The sequence below is a fragment of the Polistes fuscatus genome, unplaced genomic scaffold (assembly GCF_010416935.1).
Source record: "Polistes fuscatus isolate 324 unplaced genomic scaffold, CU_Pfus_HIC Scaffold1, whole genome shotgun sequence".
In the NCBI taxonomy this organism is placed as follows: Eukaryota; Metazoa; Arthropoda; class Insecta; order Hymenoptera; family Vespidae; genus Polistes; species Polistes fuscatus.
The window spans coordinates 12971249-12991362 of NW_025112997.1; the positions used below are offsets into that span (position 1 = coordinate 12971249).

Genomic DNA, 20114 nt, shown 5'->3' on the forward strand with positions numbered 1-20114 from the left:
TAATCTCGATGCACGGGTAAAGAAGAGAACGCAATTTCGCGAGAAAGACGCCGTCGCGTTCGCAATCTTTCAAAGGTGCCTATTTTATTTTTCTTCCATCGGTATGAAGTCTTCTTCAATATTTTAACATTATATGCAACACGAAAGATTAATTTATTGAAAGGATAAAAAAGAAAATATTATAAGATGACAAAATATTCGTAAGAGATTAGACATAGACGAATGAAATTATTAACCGAAAAAAAAAATGTATATAAACTTTTGGTTTACAGCAATATATATATATATATATATGCACGTATACGTATACATACTTGCATATATACTTATAACGCAGGTGCGATGTCGTTCCATTAGCGTATTCTATAAATAAGCGATCCCTCGTACTCGATGATGCGGCTTTAAGCATCGAGTAAAATATTATTCCTTACATGAGAAGGCACTTACAATGTTTTGGATAAACTCGTGAAGTCTAGACGACGACGACGACCGGCTTTTACGTGGATCAGGATATCGTGGTTGATTCGCAGGTGAGATACTCTATCTCTTTCTTTCTATCCCTTTATTTTTCTTTACAATGTGACAAAGAGATAGAAAGAGAAAGAGAGAGAGAGAGAGAGAAATATATTACCTATCCCACGGTTAATCCTTTTATTATCTCTCTCTTTTCTTTTTTCTCGTTCGCAATCCTCATACGTGGGTCTCTTCTTCTTCTTCTTATTCTTTTTCTTTTCTTCTGATAAAATTTGAGAAATCGTAAATCCTTTAAGACGTCTCACGTAGGAGGAAATGCTTTTCATAACATACAACGTACTCGCATACTTGTATCCCTGTAAGACGATTTTAGATGGTGAAATATAGCTTAGACAATTAGGGAATACCACGTGTCAAATGTTCCGTCCCATCCTGGCAAGGATCGTATCAACAAGAGGCCACTTAAGCTCGTACTAGTCCGCTTACGTTCCGTGATATTTGTCAAAAGTGCGAACACCGGAGCACAACCGTGCTAAAGGAATTTCAATCGTCCGTTCCCTTTCACCGCACACTTGTGTTCTCACTCTCTCTCTCTCTCTCTCTCTCTCTTTTTCTTTTTCTTTTTCTTTTTCTCGCGCAGCTCTTAATCTGCAACTTCATTTGCGAGCGCGAAAGTACAAATGCATAAACAAGCGAGCTCGGAATTCCGCTCATATTTTGAAAGAATACTTTGAATAGTCGGCCAATGGATTTAATTTACCGTTGCGTGCACGTCCATCACGAAGATGATGATCATTCCCTTTCCCTTTTTCCTTTTTCAATATTATCTTTCTTTGGTATTATCAGAACCGATTCTTCGAGGATATATTTCTAACATCCTTGTAAACCGATTTGGTTTTAAATGTCAAATTATTTTCTATTTTATTTTTACGTATTCCTGAAGAAAGTAATTTGTTTTTTAAAATATATAAAATACATAAGATATATATTATTTATAATATAAGATTATATTAAATAGATAAATTATATATCGGAGATAATATACATTTTTTATATTTTAAACATATAAAATTTATATATTTTAAAAAATATATTTATAGAGGTAATTAAAATAACGGACATTTGCCTTTCTAATGTAATTCTTTAAAAGACATCACATTTAGATTCTTTTAATCAATATTACCTTGTTTTTTTACTATGTATCAGCATTCCCCAATATCATCGCGTATAATATTTATATTAATTTTTCACGTTCTAACAATAAGATTAATTAATTATTTATCAAAAAAAAAATAATCCGATTTTGGCGAAACATAAAGAGGATAATTATTGTTTCACGCTAATCGTTAATTAAGACGAAGAAAGAAGAAAATATAAGAAGAAAAATAAGAATAAGAAGAAAAGGGTTGAAAAACGAAGGAATGGATTAACGAGCCAACTGACACGGTACTCCGGTTCGATCTTAAAATAACATCGTGCCACGAATTTGCTCGATATGTCTGACCCAAATATAGATTTCGCGGTTATGAATGGAAAAATGCACGCACGAATTCTTTGGCACTCTTCCAACAAAGTAAAGTCTTCCTTGGCCTAAGTCCATGATACCATAAGAAAGCTCGTGGCGCCGTACTTTGAAAATTGTTTTCACGTTTTTTTTTCACGCATGATTATTATTTATGTTTCTTTAATTTTTAAATCGAAAGTTCCTATTTTTTTTTTCTTTTTTCTTCTTTTGCATATTCGCGCGCGATAATCACATCTCTAAGGCGCGCGCGCGTGCGTGAACAAATCGTTAAACCTAATCAGGCTTGTTGCCATAAACGCGACAAACAAGTCGATACAACGCGTTGATACTTTGCAATTTCCTGTATTAACTTGTTGCATAGCGATCAGACGGTACGCGACGTGTTCGACGACGACTACGACGCATCGTGTTGTAATTTGATGGTTGAAAAAACTGGTCGTCAAGATCGTGTACTCTCGTCCTAAAGTTTTTCTTTTTCTTTCTTTCTTTTTTTTTCTTTTGTTTATGTACCTTTCTTTTATTTTTTTTTCTTTACTTCTCAAATAACTGTTTCGTATATTACCTTAAATAACAAATCTGAACATCTATTATCGAATATTATTTTCGTAAATACATACGTAATTGTAACCGTATTATTAATTATAATTATTAAGGAAAAATTAGAAATGGAAAGTCACGTGACCGGTTTTAATCAATTAAAATATTTAATAAATGTTTAATAAAACTATATAGGATATATTAGAAAGGGGAAATAAAGGAAGAAATAAAAGTAGAGTCACGAGTTCTACTCACGATAGAAGTTACTTGTTGGAATGCAGTTGTCGCGAGCTCGAAAATAGAAGAACGAACACTGACGGTGATCGATCATTCTCTTCTCTCTCTCTTTTTCTATCTTTCTCTTGGCCCAATAAAAGCCAACTAAGCTGGCGCCAAATAGCTAGCACCTACTTTTCTATTTATCCTCGTACGATTTATCATCGAGTACGCAATTGCGTGGGAGTTTGTGATCCGATGAAAATTCTAAGCTAACGTTTCTCTTCCTTTCTCTTTCTCGCTCACTCTCTCTCTCCCCCCCTCTCTCTCTCTCTCTCTCTCTCTCTCTCTTCCTTTTTTCCTATTATCGTAATCGCTAACTTTTTCTTTTCACTTTTGACCGTAACGATTAAGGTCGATTTAATCGACCCTAAGATCGGTCGATTACAAAGGATGGAAAGAAAATAACAGAAAAGGAAAGGAAAGGGAAAAGGGAGGGAAGGAGTTCGAGATCAAAAGGGAAACGACCTCGAAAAAATTCTATTATCACGAAGTATCGTGACTAATTTAACGATCTGCGTTAATTTAAGTTTCATCGAACACGTTACCAACGATATAATATTATTCAAGGGTTAGCAAGATGAATGATGAGTATTAAAAACATTTATGGGTTATTATTCATGCCTTCTAGACGCGAGTGTATATAGAAAAAAAAAAGAAAAAGAAAAGAAAAAAAAGAAAGAAGTTGTAAAGGGAATAAGAAAAAAAAAAGAAATAAAATAAAATGTCTTAAGTGCTTTTTCTAAGAACGAGAAGAGCACTCTCTCATGGTGACTTTTATCAATGAACTCTTCGTTTCCCTTTCCTTCTCTTTCCTTTCCTATCCTTCACAGCAAAGCGTCATCGTTTACCAAGAATCTCCTCCTTCCTTACGTTATACCAAGTTTTCCCGATCGATATTAAATCCGTGTTCGTTCGTTCATTAAGTACGCTAGTGGTGAACGCAGTGCCAGATCCAATCGATTCATCGAATTCGAGTCAATGAAACGACAAACTCCAACGCGCAATGCGCATGTTTCGACGGAATACAAGCGATTACGTTTTTATTGGAAAAAAGCCAGAGTAGTAGTATTATAGTCGGCGATACGTTAAAAGCTAATACTTTATTTTATATATATAAGTAAAGTTATAAATAATAAAATATATTATTTAACGTAATGCATATTAGTTCTAAGTTCCGTTTTTTCTTTTTTTTAATTTTAACAAGGGAGAATACAATATTGATTAATTAGTTGTTAATTTTTATTGGAAAATAAATTTTTACAAAATTTTTAAAAATCGATGGGAACTCAGTTACCAAACCAAAATATTTCATTTCATATAGCTAATCAATTTTGAAAGAGATTTAGATATATATGTTACGGTTTCTCAATATACAGAATTCCCCTGGGCATTCTATAGAATTTCCAATAAGATTGAAGCATGGTGTATTTTGAACATGTTTTTCGAGCATCGTTCGGTTATTCTATAGAATGTCGAGATGGTTTTGGTCAATCTAGAATATATGCTTTAATGTGGTAGGTTCTGCCATCAAGTTTTGTCAAGGTATTTCTTCAGTATTTTTTTACGATTTTTTTCGTGACAACGTCCCTTTTTAATCTGTTTCTTTAAGATTTGTTTTAAGGTAGTTTTGAGGGTTTGTTTCATTGATACGAGTTTAAAAAAAACTTCCGTCCCCTCTGTACTCTAAACATAACCAACTATAGCATATATTTTAGATTAATCGAAACCTTCTAAGTATTCTATACAATTCCCGGATTATCTACATATATATTACGTCACAGTAGTCTTACACGATAATCAGATATCTATTGGGATATATAAATTCAGTATAAATCTATTTTAGGTAATATTAGTCAGAAGAAGAAGAAAAAGAAAAAAGAATAGTTTGTCGAAAATTGCGCTGAATTATATTTGAGGAAGAAAAAAAAAAGATAATAAAGAGAATGAATAAAGGCATCTCTCGCTTATGGTCTAGAAGAACAAGGATATTTTACACGCGCGTAAGACGATAGTAGTCTCAACGCGAATGTGCAAGGAATTAATCAGCGTACTTTTATAGCGTGTAAATCAAATGCAGCACATTGCACACTCGGCGGAACGCACGGCCCGCAAGCGGCCCGAACGACTCTTTATCGCTCATTCTCCCGAACTTTATTACATTCATGCTGTGTTCGTCCGCGCTTACGCGTACAGATATATATATATATATATATATGTACATATGTGTGTTAACGTATATAGAGAGAGAAAGATAGTTTGTGAAGTACGCAACACGAACGACCAGGGTCGCTGCTTCCCCCCTTTTCTCTCAGCCGCCGGAAGTTTCAATGAACGCAAGAGACGGATCCTCATAAATTCGTTGGCCGATGGCTAAAAAGCGTCCTCCTCCCTTTGAATCTTATTTTTCGCGCGTCCCTTTTGTGCCAGCGGGTGCTTTGTGTTCCTTAAATATCTTCCTTTTCGAAAAATATTTAAAAAAATAAAAAAACGTCATTGACCGATGGTTAAATAATAGAAGATATTGTTAACGGAATAAAAAATGAAAAAGAGAGAGAGAAGGAGAGAGAGAAGGAGAGAGAGAGAGTAAGTGGTAATGAGTTTATTATAAATTAATCATTTATTATATTATTATATAATATATATATTGTATAATAAATTAATAATTTATTATATAAGTATATAATATATCGCGTATAAAAAGAAAAGAGAGGAAAAGAAAACAGAGATACAATTGCGTCATGCATATATAATAATAAGAATGTATAATATGCGACGCATGTTCGGCGATCTCGTTGATAACATAACCGGACGATAAAACGCATTCGTACGAATTACCGGTATTATATGTTTATCAATTTCTCAGATATCTATTAAACTACGTGCTCCTGTCCACGTACGTGAGCTTTAGTTTCTACACGATTTCCTTAATACAAATTAATCGAATGGCAAAAAAAAAATATAATTGAATGAAGCATTTTTGTTTCTTTTCTCTTTATTTTTTTTTGTTTTTCGTTACTTCAGAAATGTTCTTCAAACGTTAACTAATCATCGGGGAAGAGAAGTACGTGTATTATTTATTATTACATGAAAAAATAAAAATTCTTGCTTTACGAAGGATCGTGAGAATCGTCTCGACCTATGTTGTTTCTCTTTCTTTTTTCTTTTTTTTTTCTTCTTCTTCTTCTTTTTTTCCATCTTTTTCGCGCGTTCTCTCAGAAGGATGAACGGCCTTACGAACGATTTAACGAGTCATGTCCTTCCTGCATACATTTTTTGCGACACGGCATTCGTATTCGAGTGTGTTAATAGTAGTAGTAGTAGTAGTTGTTGTTGTTGTGGTGGTAGTGATGATGATGATGATGATGATGATGATGATTATGATTATGGTAGTTGTAATACCCATCGAAGCCGACGAGCTTGAGAAGAACAGCTCGTACACCTGTTCGATCGATCGTATAGAAGAAAAGAAAGACGAAAGGTAGGTTCGATCGTTCGAAAGAAGAGAATTAATCGAAGTCATCATCGATCGAAGAAACTCGCGTTCAAAGCGTATTCAAGCTTTGAAATTTCGATCGTTCGTTGTGTTGTTCACCACCTACTACGGTTCATACGTGTTGTTGTTGGAGTTGGATTCATCTATCGAATGACTTGTTTCCTAACATTCTTGATAATGATAATAATAAAATAAATCATTTATCTCGGAGGATATACCTACCTTTTATATGAATATAGAAATAAAAATATATGATCATACGATTGATCGTAAATAATATATCTAATAATTTACATATATCGTTTTTTATCTTTCTAATAGTCCAAGTTAAAAACATACGATATTCGATAATATCACTTTCATGGTAAGACTCGTACACAAAAAGTCACTTTACCAAACTCATCAATTTGTTAGATTCATATTTAACTAAATAATGTAATTCTTTTTAACTCCTAAACATAAGAATAAAACAAAATTCGATTTATCTCAATAACGTTATTTAAATTTGTCTCAATTAAACAAAAAAACGGAACATTTATATTAATAGGAACTAAATAAGTTAATATACGATAAATAAATAAATTAATAGTTCTGTAAAGTATGAAAAAAAAAATATATACAACGAACGTTCTCACAATCGAGACAAAAAAGGAAAGATAATATTACAAAAATCGTTCGTTACAGAATAGTCATAATCGATAACCACTACACCCACGTATATCATCATGGTTTTACGTTAAGGAACGACGAACGTTCGAGAAACGCATCTCTTCTGACATCTCTGACGTATGAACTTCGTAATGGTTAATTATGGAAATGTCTTCGTTCCTTATTGAGCGACTTCCGGGACTCGAATTGCACTGTGATCCCAAATTGATACCTACGCATTATCGTCTTTTACGTTACGTATTTACATATGTACGTACTTATCCTACGATTTTATTCTAAAAGATTTCAACCGTGAGATGCATTTTTTGTTTTTCAACATCGTTGACGTTGAACGAGACACAAGATAAGCTTATTTTTATTTTTGTTTTTTTTTCGTTTCTTATTGAGTCGTTTAAATAAATGAAAAAAATATTTAATCGTAGGACAAACTCGTGTAAAAACATATTACTCGTAATTATTATTTATTAGTATGAAGTTTTGATTAAATATTAAAAGGTCCGATCGTTACGATTATTTTCGAACATTTCGTACTTAATGACATATCAAAAGTTTCTTTTTTTTTCCTTTTTTGTTCTTGTTATTGTTGTTCTATAGCGTCCCGATGTATTTGATCTTATATTAGAAGAATTAAAATATAAAAAGAAATTGTACATAAGTCGCGAGTAGAGGAGAACGTTAACGACGCACTTTTGAATCGACGCTCGTTGTCGCTCCTTTTTAAATCATTATTCGCAGCTCGTCGAGCTCATCGTAACGTAGTCCGGTCACGTTCGACTCGTAACTCGGTATAACGAAACGTAACACACAAATCCCACAGAGCAAAACGTCCGTATATATATATATATACAAATATATATATACAATCGTATTACTTCGCGATTCTTCCACATTTATTCTACGCCGTTTCTTATTTCTCAACTAACGCGTACTACAGAGCTAATATAAAGACTTTTTTCGAAAGGAAAATTGTATGTGTAAGGGATTTGATATAATGTGAAAGTGTGCACGTATGGGTTGGAGGGGTTTGAGGGGGGTTAAGAGGTCTGGTTGAGATGTTTGTGTTGTGTTGTGTCGATCGTGTTGGATAAGCGAAGTTGTTGAAAGTCAAGATGACGGAAATAAGAGTCACGCATGCGATGACTACCTGTGGGCTTTGATAAAAATGAAAAGGAAGTCTTTCTCCTGGCCAAGAAAAGATGGCCAATCATCGATAAGTTGAAAACTCGAGAAACGGAAACTGAGTTAACATGTGTGCATTATATTTATGTATGGGCTTTCCCACAAATGATCAGAATTTCATCGAGAATGGTGTCGGTTTTTTAATATTCATTACTAAAAATAAAAACTATTATATTTATATTAATTAATCCAAAAGTTATTATGTACCAGTAATTATAATAGTTAACTAATTTATAGGATTCATAGAATTTAGTTTTGTAATATAAATCATCAAATGAATATTTTTAATTCTTTATCTTATTGTTAGTCCCACTTTCATAATTACCATAACATATGTGTATGTACAATATTCTTCTTATATACATCTTTCATTTCATTCTTTTTATTTTTTTTTCTCTTTCTTTCGCTTTCTTTTTATACCCTTTGATGTGTGAGAGATCGAAATGAAAGCTTGCTTCCCTCCATACATATATATATATACATATATATGTATATATTGTTTGAATCAACGAATTGTTTCTCGACCACCTATCGTGATTCCAATCCAATGTTTTCGACGGTCCGAAAATGAAGTGCTCTTTTCGAATAAGTACAGTTACCTATAAAGATGCATTTCAAAAGGGGGAGGAGAACGAATGAAAACAAGAAAGAAAGAGAAAGAGAGATGCATAAAAATAATTGCACAACAACAGATCAATAAAATAACTGTATACTGAATTAATTCGATGACACGTATATAAGCGTAAAGGTAAGTGTGTGAAACACACGCTGAAAAGATATATATTACCTTGTTGAAATTATTAATAATGTATAAATCGTCGATTTATATTTCATTACAATTTACACGTATTTCTGCACTCCCTTTATACATATATACATATACAATATAATAATTCTTTAACAATTCTATAAATGAATAAAACACATATTATCGTTGTACGGAAATGAAGATTAAAAAGGGATATAGGGGGTCCATTTAATTATCAATACACATCGGGAAAGATTTTCAAACGAAACGAAACGATTTCATCGTGGAAGATCATTAAGGAACGATTCATCCGAGTATATCCTGTTTTAATCGATCTAAAAGAGGAGGGAGGGAGGGGGTGATGATCGTCTTCCTCGATCAACGAACACAATTCTGACGCGCACGTATCTCGCGAAAAAGGAACAAGATGAAAAAGAAATAATAAAAGAAAGAGAGAAAAGAAAAAGAAAGGAAGGGTATGAATAAAGGTGTGGTGTGGTATGGTGTGTGAGGGGAAAAGTGAAGAGAACGGGGGATGAGAAGGGAGAAAAGAAACGAAGAGAGAAGTACAAGGAGAGGCAAAGTTAAAAGCGAAAAAGTAACCGAAGCATGAGCTCGCGGCACGATTAATTGGCTCGATTACTTGGTGGGCGCGCATGCGAATCCTTGCTTATTAAATGCGTTTAATTAAGTCGCACGGTACTACGTCGGACTGCGTAATGATCGTTGAAAGCCCTCTACCACCACAACTACCACCACCACCACCATCACCATCACCAACTCTTTTCTCTTCTCTTCTTTCTTCTTTCCTCTTTCCTTTCCTTTATTTTCTTTTCTTTTCTTTTATTTCTATTTTATCACAGCGAGTAGTGGGTTTACGGGTTCTTGCTTCTTGTCGAGAAACGGACGAACGTGTTGTTGTACGCATTTTACCTGCGACAGCTGCGATACCGTTTTGCATAGATTTCTATTTACGTATATATATATGTATGTATACGTGTATATTAAATTTACGTATACGTTACCACCAACATACGTTACGCGTTAGTAAATATTTAAATAACGTTAGGAAAGAAAAAGAAAAAGTAATAATATAGACGGGGAACCGTTCGTCGTTCTGGATGCACGTTTTCTCAAAGCCCAAGGATCCGTCGTCCATTGCAGTAAAAGAAGGGAAGGGGAAAGGGGAGCAAAGAGTATAGAGTATAGCGATCGTCGAGTTCCCCTACACGCGCGGTCGTCTTTGATAAAAGTGTGAAATGAATCGTCAAACGTCTGGCGCCAGAGGTATATAATATGTAGCGTGGGAGAGAGGAGAGGAGAGTAAGAGAAGGGTTCTTTCTCTCTCTCTCTCTCTCTCTCCATCTCCGTCTCTCTCTCTCTCTCTTTCTCTTCTGTTTTTGCAGTGATACGGTGTATGAAGTTTCAGCGTTGCGAAAGGAAATCGTGCGTTTCGTGACGAGTATCATACGGGAAATGGCCTTATACATATATATATATATATGTGTTGTTATTATATATGCGTATAAATGCGAATATATATATTTATATATATGTAAATAGATAATGTTTGATATGATTATACGTCAACAACATTTTATATATCATTCGAATTTTTCAACGCCACGAGAGAAACAATACTTTCTTTAATCTTCTATTTCTTTATCTTTATTCATTTAATACAATATATACGCAATTTAAATTTACTTTGTGTTTACGTATTATATAATTGATCGATCGATCAATTTATTTATTCCGTTTTTTTATTTTGTTTATTTCTTCTTATTTTTTTACAGCCACAGAATTTGGTATTAACCGGCGATTTTCCCGATTGCGACGTGAAACTCTGCGATTTTGGTATATCGCGATACATCAGCCACGGTGCAGACATACGTGAGATCTTGGGCACGCCCGATTATGTTGGTGAGTAGTAGTCAATTTAGAAAAATAATAAAACTTTAAATAAAAAAGAAAAAAAAAGCACTCTATAAGGCGACGACGATTCTTGGGGAATGGGGGGAGGGGGGAAAAGGGATAAAAAATTGTATAACTCACGATGAAATGAACGTCCTCGGAAGAGAGAAGCCAACAGAGCGGCAACAGCCAGCAGCCACCCGATGTATCAGCAGGGGCGCATAAATTAAAAAGGATTGCCGCACGAATATAAATATAAATCATTTGACGTGCGTTGAAATCGATCGCCGCGGGTATCGCTTTAGTTTACTTTTTTTTCTTTTTCTCTTTTTTATTTTTTTTTTTTTCACCTTTTTCTCTCTTTCTCTTTTTTTCTTTTTTGTTTTTTCATTTCATGGACCGACCGAAGAACCCCTTCCTCCTGCCCCGTTGACTGTCGTCCACTAATCCTCTTCTCTTCTTCTTTCTCTTTCTCTCTTACTCCAACGGGTTTGTTATATTATTCTCAGAGAAAATCTGGTTGCGTTCGTTGTTGGGTGGCTCGTTTCGTAGCGCGTAATTCCATTAAGGAAACAGGGCCTGGTTGCATAATTGAACAGAACAAGCCACTTCACAGTCGGTAATAAAGCCGCACGCACCGGTGGTGGTGATGGTGGCGGTGGTGATGGCGATGGCAATAGTGGTGGAATTTACTCGTCGTTTCTCTTCAACTGCTATTGCTACTCGCGCTTGTGCACTCGTCAAAGAAATGAGAGAAAGAGAGAAGAAGGGGGAGAGACAGAAAGAAAGGGATAGAGAGAGAGAGAGAAAGGAATAAGAGAGTCCTTTTACGATCCTCGCGATTACTACTCCCGCAATTATTTCTGACTCCCGTCTTCTCTAACGGTCGTCGAGTCTGAATGAAAACGGGACGAAAGGTATACTCGAGATAGGGAGAGAAAAAGAGAAAGAGAGAGATTTACCCTTCGATTCATATGCGTGCCGTTTCGCGCTAGTCGACACATAAATCGTCGACTTTCTTGATTGCCTCTTCACCGTACCTATACTACCTTCCATGTTTATATTTCTTATTGTATATGACGATATTAGAATATGAGTACGTATTTCATTGAGAAAGGATCATTTAAAATATATATTTTTTCCCTCTCCCCTTTTAGTTTTTTTTTGTTAATCGTTAATAATGGATTCTAAATAATTCGATTAAAAATTGAATGTTAATTATTATTATTATTATTATTACTATTATTATTATTATTATTATTATTGTTATTATTAATGATTTTAATTGGAATTAATAATTTCCAATGAAAAGAAAAAGAAAAAACAAAAAAAAGTCAAATTTTGTAACGCGAAATAGGTATACGTATGATAGATTCAATAATGATCGAATTAAACGGGATAACAAGACGACGATGTGCATGTGTCGTGTTAGAAGAAAGGTTTATATCATCAAATAAATCTACATCACGAGATATAATATTTACTACAGAACACACACAACTGTAGATTTAACACAAGCAAGGGTATGATTTCAATGAGAAGAAGATAAAACGACGACATCATAAATCATCATCCTCTTTAAAACGTTTCTTCCGCATCCGTGCGTGTTTCAGCTCCAGAAGTCCTGAATTACGAGCCGATCAGTCTGGCAACCGACATGTGGTCGGTCGGAGTTCTACTCTACGTTCTTCTAACGGGATGCTCCCCTTTTGGCGGTGATACCAAACAGGAAACCTTTTGTAACATCAGCAGATGTCGTTTAGATTTTCCGGACGATCTATTCGAGGACGTATCAGAAGAGGCGCGAGATCTCATGCGCAAACTCATGGTCAAGGATCCAAGGTAAGCCCCGATTGTTGTTATTATCGTTCGATAACAAAACTATGATATAATTATTATTAATCGATTACCTCTAATTCTGTTATTACACGATAGGATAGGATACGTTCTCGAAGAATACGTGTAAACAAAAATTATATATGTTGTATCTATCGAGAAATACTTTTTGTTTGACTCCACTCATTGTCGAATAAAGTGTCCTAGTAAAGAAAGAAAATTTTGTTCTTAGAATTTGATTTGATCAAATTTAAATCAAAATCATGTGTAAAAAAAAAAAGTTCGTGTGAAAACAGAATTAGGGGGTGTATTTGTAAATTAAACGTTAGATAATATACGTTTCTCTTATAAATTCTCTTCTATATTTATATAATAAGGAGAATAAAATATTACAAAATTGTACATCGATACTATTATATTTATGATTATAATCGATTTTGTACATTTTTTTGTAATCGTAATATAATTTCCCCGACACGATTAAATATTATTACTTTTTATATATGTATATATGTCGTATCCGTTAATTTCCACATAATTTAGCTCGCGTTACGAAGGTTATAACACGAGGCGCGTAGAATGTCGTCGACATTATAGGTTACACGAGCCACGCTTGTTCTTCTTCGAAGAAATCAAATAATACTAACATGCTTCTAATATATCCCACCGATGAACAAGCAGATCGCATTCGTTTTTCCTATGCGCCGCCGCCGGTGTATCTCTTTTCATTTGGTCCTATGTAGCGTAAACTTTCTCGGTAAGTCATGACAGACTTCTCCGAAGACATTATTTACAAGCGTAAGTCTGAGAAATTATAACGCGATATATTATGACTTCGAAAATAACAAGAAAAAGAAAGAAAGGGAAAGAGATAGGGGGAAAGAGAGAGATAGAGGGAGAGGGAGAGATAGAGATAGAGATAGAAAAAAAATATCTTAAACACCAACTCGTTGGAAGAGATCTCGTTTCTCGTGGATCTTCCATTTCAAACGTGTTAGGTACTTCAATGCATAATACATGCTACTACACATATTTTGTTGACTAATAAGTAACGTCGTCATTTTCTTAATTATACTCCTAAAACATTTACTTAAATTATATATTTGTTTTATAATTTTCCAATCCAATCCATCCAATATTTTCTGAATCTTTTTTTTTTACAACAAATTCAAAAAAATTCATTTCGCAAGCCTCTATTTTATCCATTAATCGAATTTTGTAACGAACGGAATAAATGATAATCTCACAGTGGTACTAAATTAAATGAATTCCTTTGCGAAAAAAAGAAAGCATAAAAGTTCAATACACGAAAATACAAATTTTCATCGTTGTTCATTCTTAAATCTATATAAATACTATAAAATTATATCAAAAACGATAAACTCATTTTTTTGTTGTATTTTAAAAACATTAGAAACAATCTCAGAAAATATCCGACATTACTTTTTAGATAACTAAACACAATCTTGATATATACAGGTACTACAAATACGTGTAAATATATATAGATAGATCTTCCTGAATTAAAAGAGAAATAAAAAAAAGGAAAAACAAACAAACAAATCCAGTCTTTGCTCTGACTTTCTTTAAAACGGGAAGAGGAATAGAAAAACTCGTAGATTTCCTTATCGTGAAACAGATGGACAGCTGGAAGGAAGTCTCCATCCGGGCTATCCGTCCTTCCTCGCAAAGCCAGGGCTTATCTCGTTGACGACAATGCTCAACGGAAAGGCAGAGAGAGAAAGAGAAAGAGAAAGAGTGAGAGAGAGAGAGAGAAAAAGATAGGAAATGATACGTCACACTAGTATATAAAAGAGAACGATTACGATGAGCCGTGTCGACGCACGATTTACTTTTTTTTTTCCCCACTTCTCTCTCTCTCTCTTTTTTCTTTTTTTCTTTTTCTGTTTAGTATAACTACTACTAAACGGATGGATGTTACGCAATCCAGTTAGTCCGCTATCGAAGACAATCCTGTTCCCCGTCCGGAAGTCAAAGCGTTCGACGACGACCACAAAAGTATATCTAGGTCTCCTTATTTGAGAAATTTTCATGTTTACTTTTTATACCTGAAAGACTTCTTTTGATAATGTCTCTCGAGTAAACTCATGCATACGTACATGTATACATGCATGTATATGTATATATATATATGATACATACCGAACTTATCTCGGAATATTTATCGAACGTATAAAATAAGTATGTATTATTATTTTTGTTCGTATGTAATGTGTATATAAAGGTTTTGGTAAAGAAAAAGAAGTGTCATTAGATAAAAATCCCCCTTCTCGCGTGGGTTTTTGATATTCGACCTCCGGTTAATCGGAGCAGAACTCGGGTAACGAGTTAACTGTACTTTCACGCGATTCGATTATATCTCACAATCAGGAACATTAAGAAAAGATACTACTCGGGTTGCACCTGTATTATTATTTCGTATTTAAATATTCAAACTTACTTTATACGGTATATTGGTTATAGAATGGGACATTTTAATCTCTAGGTTCCATCGGCTAAATTTCCTAAATCAATTTTCGTTCTTTGAATTTCTTTTAAAGTAATCTCTATTCGTTTATAATTCGTATCATGTATAATTATACTAATAAGTATTATTTGTGTATTTCAGCGAACGACTGACAGTAACGGAGTGTCTTCAACATGCATGGTTCGCCATGTTCGATGACCCAGTGCCACCGTTATCCCCTTCACTTCCCCCTACGGAAGACTCCACTTTAAAATCAAAGACGATCTCGCAGCAAGAAGAACAACAACAACAACAACCACCACAGCAACAGCAACAACAACAACAACAACAACAGCAACAACAACAGCAGCAGCAACAGCAACAGCAGCAGCAATCATTGAGTAATAAATCCTCGACGGAAGAAACGAAAACGACAATTCCAACTTCTACGCCAAAATGTTGCGACAATGAGAACAACGTAAACGTGAGAACGTCGAACAGTCTTAATCAAAATGAAGTCAAGACAGTGACTACCCGAGCAATGTCTTCGCATACTGAAAATATTTACTCGACTTCTAAATCTAGCCCAAAACCAATAAGATTCGGTTTGAGTTCCGATCGTAAGGATATATTTAAACGTAACATGGACTCGCTGGCACAAAAATTTTCCAGCACGGAGATCGTGATAATAGAGTCATCATGCGCGAATAATAAGAATACGGCGACAACGACGACGACGATAACGACTAATTCGACGATGATATCTGGAAACGTGAGCACGCCTAGAAGAGCAACGGCTACGCACACGATGCCAGCTGGCGAAGTTTTCAAATGTACGCCGGTATTCATTCTTGGCGAGGAACAACAGTGCAGCGATGGTGGTAGCGATACGGTATCGGAAATTTCGACTGACAGTTCGAGCGATCGAAGTAGCATTTATTCCGACGACTCGTTGGATTTTATTCTATATGGGAAAACGCAGGGAGGAGGTGGTAAGCCCAGTTTTCCCTTCGCAGTTGTTGCCGATTCTACGACCGACAGATGGGAACAAAGGCATCACCATCATCACCACAATCCACGAGCCTGGCCTAGAGAATGCAACGGCGTTGTTAGCAAAGCACTCAGTCGTTTCACGTCAGAGACGTCAAGCAGCAAGTCCTCTAAGTTGTCAACGACGGTTCCACCGGTAGTTCGCGGTAAGACTGGCTTGGAAGCTCTCAGAGAGAGGGGTGGCAATCTGGTTGTCATAAGGGAACCCGTCAGAGCCGGTAGATATACGAGGTACACTGAAGTTCAGTGCGAATCGGTGCAGGCACGGATTCGACGTTTCCAAGTACGCGAAGCGTCCTAAAGGAAAATAATCGTTCTCATCCCCTCCCCCCTCCTCCGTCTTCAAAGAGGACATTTAGGTGGGACGCCTAACCAACTTTTACTTGGTACTCGCCGTCGTTATTTTTCAAACGATGATCCGTGATAGAGACTGATGCTTTCATTTTTTTTTCTTTTTTGTACATATAAAAGAACGTTAATCGTGTACAGTTTAGGGCCAATCGTGCCTCCTTACGACTAAATTCTGTAGGTATGGGAGAGAGTGTTGTTATGTAATAGTGAGAGAAATGTAATAAGCGCGGAAGAGAGAAGAGGTAGGATGGAGAAAAAAAACGTTTATTAATGCGAACAAATGGCTGTTGTATATATATAAGTAAGATACAATTTAGGTGCGTGTGATGACGTGCATGTCGTTTTGTTCTCTCCCCTTTTTTCTTTTTCTTTTTCTTTTGTTTCTTTTCTTTTCATTTCATTTCTTTTCTTTTTTCTTCGAGAATTATGACCAGGACGTAATCCACAAATTTTCTGTGGTACATAAATAAATAAATAAATAAATAAATAAATACAAACATAAATACAAAGCGTACGGTCAAGATAAAAAAAAACGTTGTACATAACGTTATACGGCAAAGATAACGAGGCTTTTATGGTACTATGTAAATAATAGGAAGAAGAAATAGATAAGAAGATGTAAAGTTGGTTATAGAAAGTTGAGAATACGTATAGTAGGGATCTGTAAACAACTCGTTATCTGCCGTTTTCAAAGGAGAAGGGACAAACTTTCGTGGCGACTTAAAAAAAAAAACGTATTTGTGCGAGCATCCAGTTAAAATGATGAGAGGAAAACAAAATAGTGGTGCTTTAGTTCGATTTCCATTCGAATTGATGATGTTATTTCGATGATCAGTTCGTTGCGACAAACAAAGTGTATCATTAATATTATTTCGTCGCCCGGTATGATTGTTATATTAATATATATTAAGAGATAAAGTGTTCAGCGTCCTGTTCGACGAATTTTACATTACTAAGCTCCATTTCAATAACTTTGGTGCCTTCGTAATAAGCGTTTATAAGATTTAAAAAAACTCCTCGTATAACGTATGATGATTTATGTACATACACATACATTCATACATACATACATATACTACGCATATAAATACATACACACGATCCGTAAGTAGTGCCTGCTCCTTCGCATAAAACTTGCACACCATATTATAACACGCAATACGACTGTACGAATTTAAAGAAAAAGTCACGAACGAGATTGTCGATGGACAATAGTGCCTTAACCGCGCGTGCAAAAACCTTTTCACAGGGTAGCTCGTCGATTATGCGAAATTGAGAGCCTAGACGAGCCTTTAGGCGTCTCTAATTATTACTATTAATATTATTATTATTATTATTATTATTATTATTATTATTATTATTATTATTACTTATTATTATTATAATTATTATTATTATTGTCTTTTTTCTTCCGTGACGTCGAAGGAATACGAAAGGAAAATTTTTAAACGATGATTCAAAAATAATAAACACAACGCCTACAGTTTTGGAAAATTACAATATTTTGCAAATGGAATTTAAAGTGAAAAATAAATATTAAATTAAAAAAAAAAACAAACATAAAAATAGAAATAAAAAATAAAATAAAATAAAAAACAATTAAAACGAAAAAGGAACATAAACATCCGTCATAAATTTTTCGTTGTCAATGTTACGAGAAAAAAAATGTTTTGCTTATTATAAGTATACATGTAATTATCAATTTTTCTTTTCCTCCGTTGACGCCCATCATCATCATCCATCTTTCGACGTTGCCTCATATCAAAACTGCCCAATCGACGATCGAAAATGGTAGATCTCGGATGTTCGATCGTCGATAATGTGCCTCTCGATATATAACTGCCGGTATATAATAATAGTGAATAAATAATATTCGCTCGCGTAACAGGATAACAATACATAATATTCGACGAATTTCAACGGCGTTTCTTAATCAAAAACAAAAAAAAAACAAACCATTTAAACGACGAGCACACACAACAGTGACGAAACATTTCGTATTCGGGTCTCACGTTGAGCCTAAGAATGATGAATAATATATATACGAACATGCCTCAACCCCCCACCCCTAACCCCACCCCGCCGGTTTAATATTCTTTTGTTTTTTATTTTATTTTATTTTATTCTGTTCTTTTTTTGTCTTCTCTTTCTTATTTTTCTTTTCCATTTATTTATTTCCAAATCCAAATTAAAAATACACACACACACACATACACATACACACACATCGTCGATCTATATATCTATCCACGTTTAGTCGCTAAACGGTGAGATACGAATGCGGATCGAAATTTAATCTCTTGCGTCGGAGAAGGAATATTTAAATAATAAGTGTCGTTGGTGTATTTGTAATATTTTCCAAGACGTACATATATATATATATATATATATATATTATATTAATTATGTAAATCTCTTTCGCGACATGACAATAATAAGCGAAAGATATTCGCGGAGATGGGAAGAGCGCGACTTCCGAAAAAAGATTTAAATAACAACAAAATAAAAAAAAAAGAAATATAAAAATCGAGAATAAGTCGCTCGAGGGAAAATCGAATTATTCCGCGGATTTCGAGGAAATAAGTAGTAGTCCCATCGTACTCCGTTAAATACTAGTCATATATAGAAAAAAAAGAGCAAATATATATATGTATGTGTATATATATATATATATATATGTTATTATATCGTTCGTTTTCCTTGGATCCTCGTCGTATATCTCTAATTGTTATCATTGTTCTCCGGGCACACGGTCGTTGGCTTCTCGTCAACGAACGGTCAGTGTCCTCTCCAATCATTTTTCCGAAGTTTTTTTTCCATATTGGAGAACACGACTGGTGGTGTCTGATGTTGAAAAGAAAACGAACTATCGTATTAGTCGAAATGACAAGGCTTTCTTCGTGGTGAAACGTTTTATCATTCGATGATCGACATAAGACCTTGTCAATTCTTCGTGCCGATATATATATATATTATATATAAATATAAATATGTGTGTGTGTGTGTGTGTGTGTGTGTGTGTGTGTGTGTGTATATATATATATATATATAAATATATATATATAATAAATATATATAATAAATATATATATATAATATATATATAATAATATATATATATAGGTATTGTGTATCTAATTGAATAATTTTACTTTTTATTTTTTAACAGACATACATACATACAGACACGTACACACAAACATATATCCAGTTTACTCAGATGATTAAAAAATAAATGAACGTAAATCGTCGCGAAGAAATCGCAAGGTTCTTTTACTCGATCGGTCTAACGACGACGACGACGACAACGATATCAATATCAATAACAAAATATCATTTGTATCATTACTATCATTATCGTTCTCTCATCCGGTAAGAGACAACAAACGAAGTTCATAAACTTCATCAAACTGTCCAATGTTAGGAGAGAAAAGTTCAATGTTCACAAGTGCAAAGAAAAATATCTAATAACATTTAAACTAATTCAATTTATAATATTATCATTCAAATGTGGAAGAAAAATATCGCACAACATGGAATATAATAATATTATTATTATTATTATTATTATTACATCATATTGTCGTTGCAC

General features: G+C 34.3%; 1 protein-coding gene across 1 annotated transcript in view; it reads left to right on the forward strand.

The window, feature by feature from the left end:
* The window catches only part of LOC122522939 (death-associated protein kinase related-like), a 92976-nt gene extending 75862 nt beyond the window's left edge, over nucleotides 1-17114 (forward strand). The window contains exons 4-6 of the mRNA XM_043644365.1: nucleotides 10701-10827; nucleotides 12432-12660; nucleotides 15284-17114. Of these exons, the coding sequence (XP_043500300.1) occupies nucleotides 10701-10827; nucleotides 12432-12660; nucleotides 15284-16472 (1545 nt within the window). The 3' untranslated portion in view covers nucleotides 16473-17114. The remainder of the gene's footprint in view (nucleotides 1-10700; nucleotides 10828-12431; nucleotides 12661-15283) is intronic.
* Nucleotides 17115-20114: the final 3000 nt, after the last annotated feature.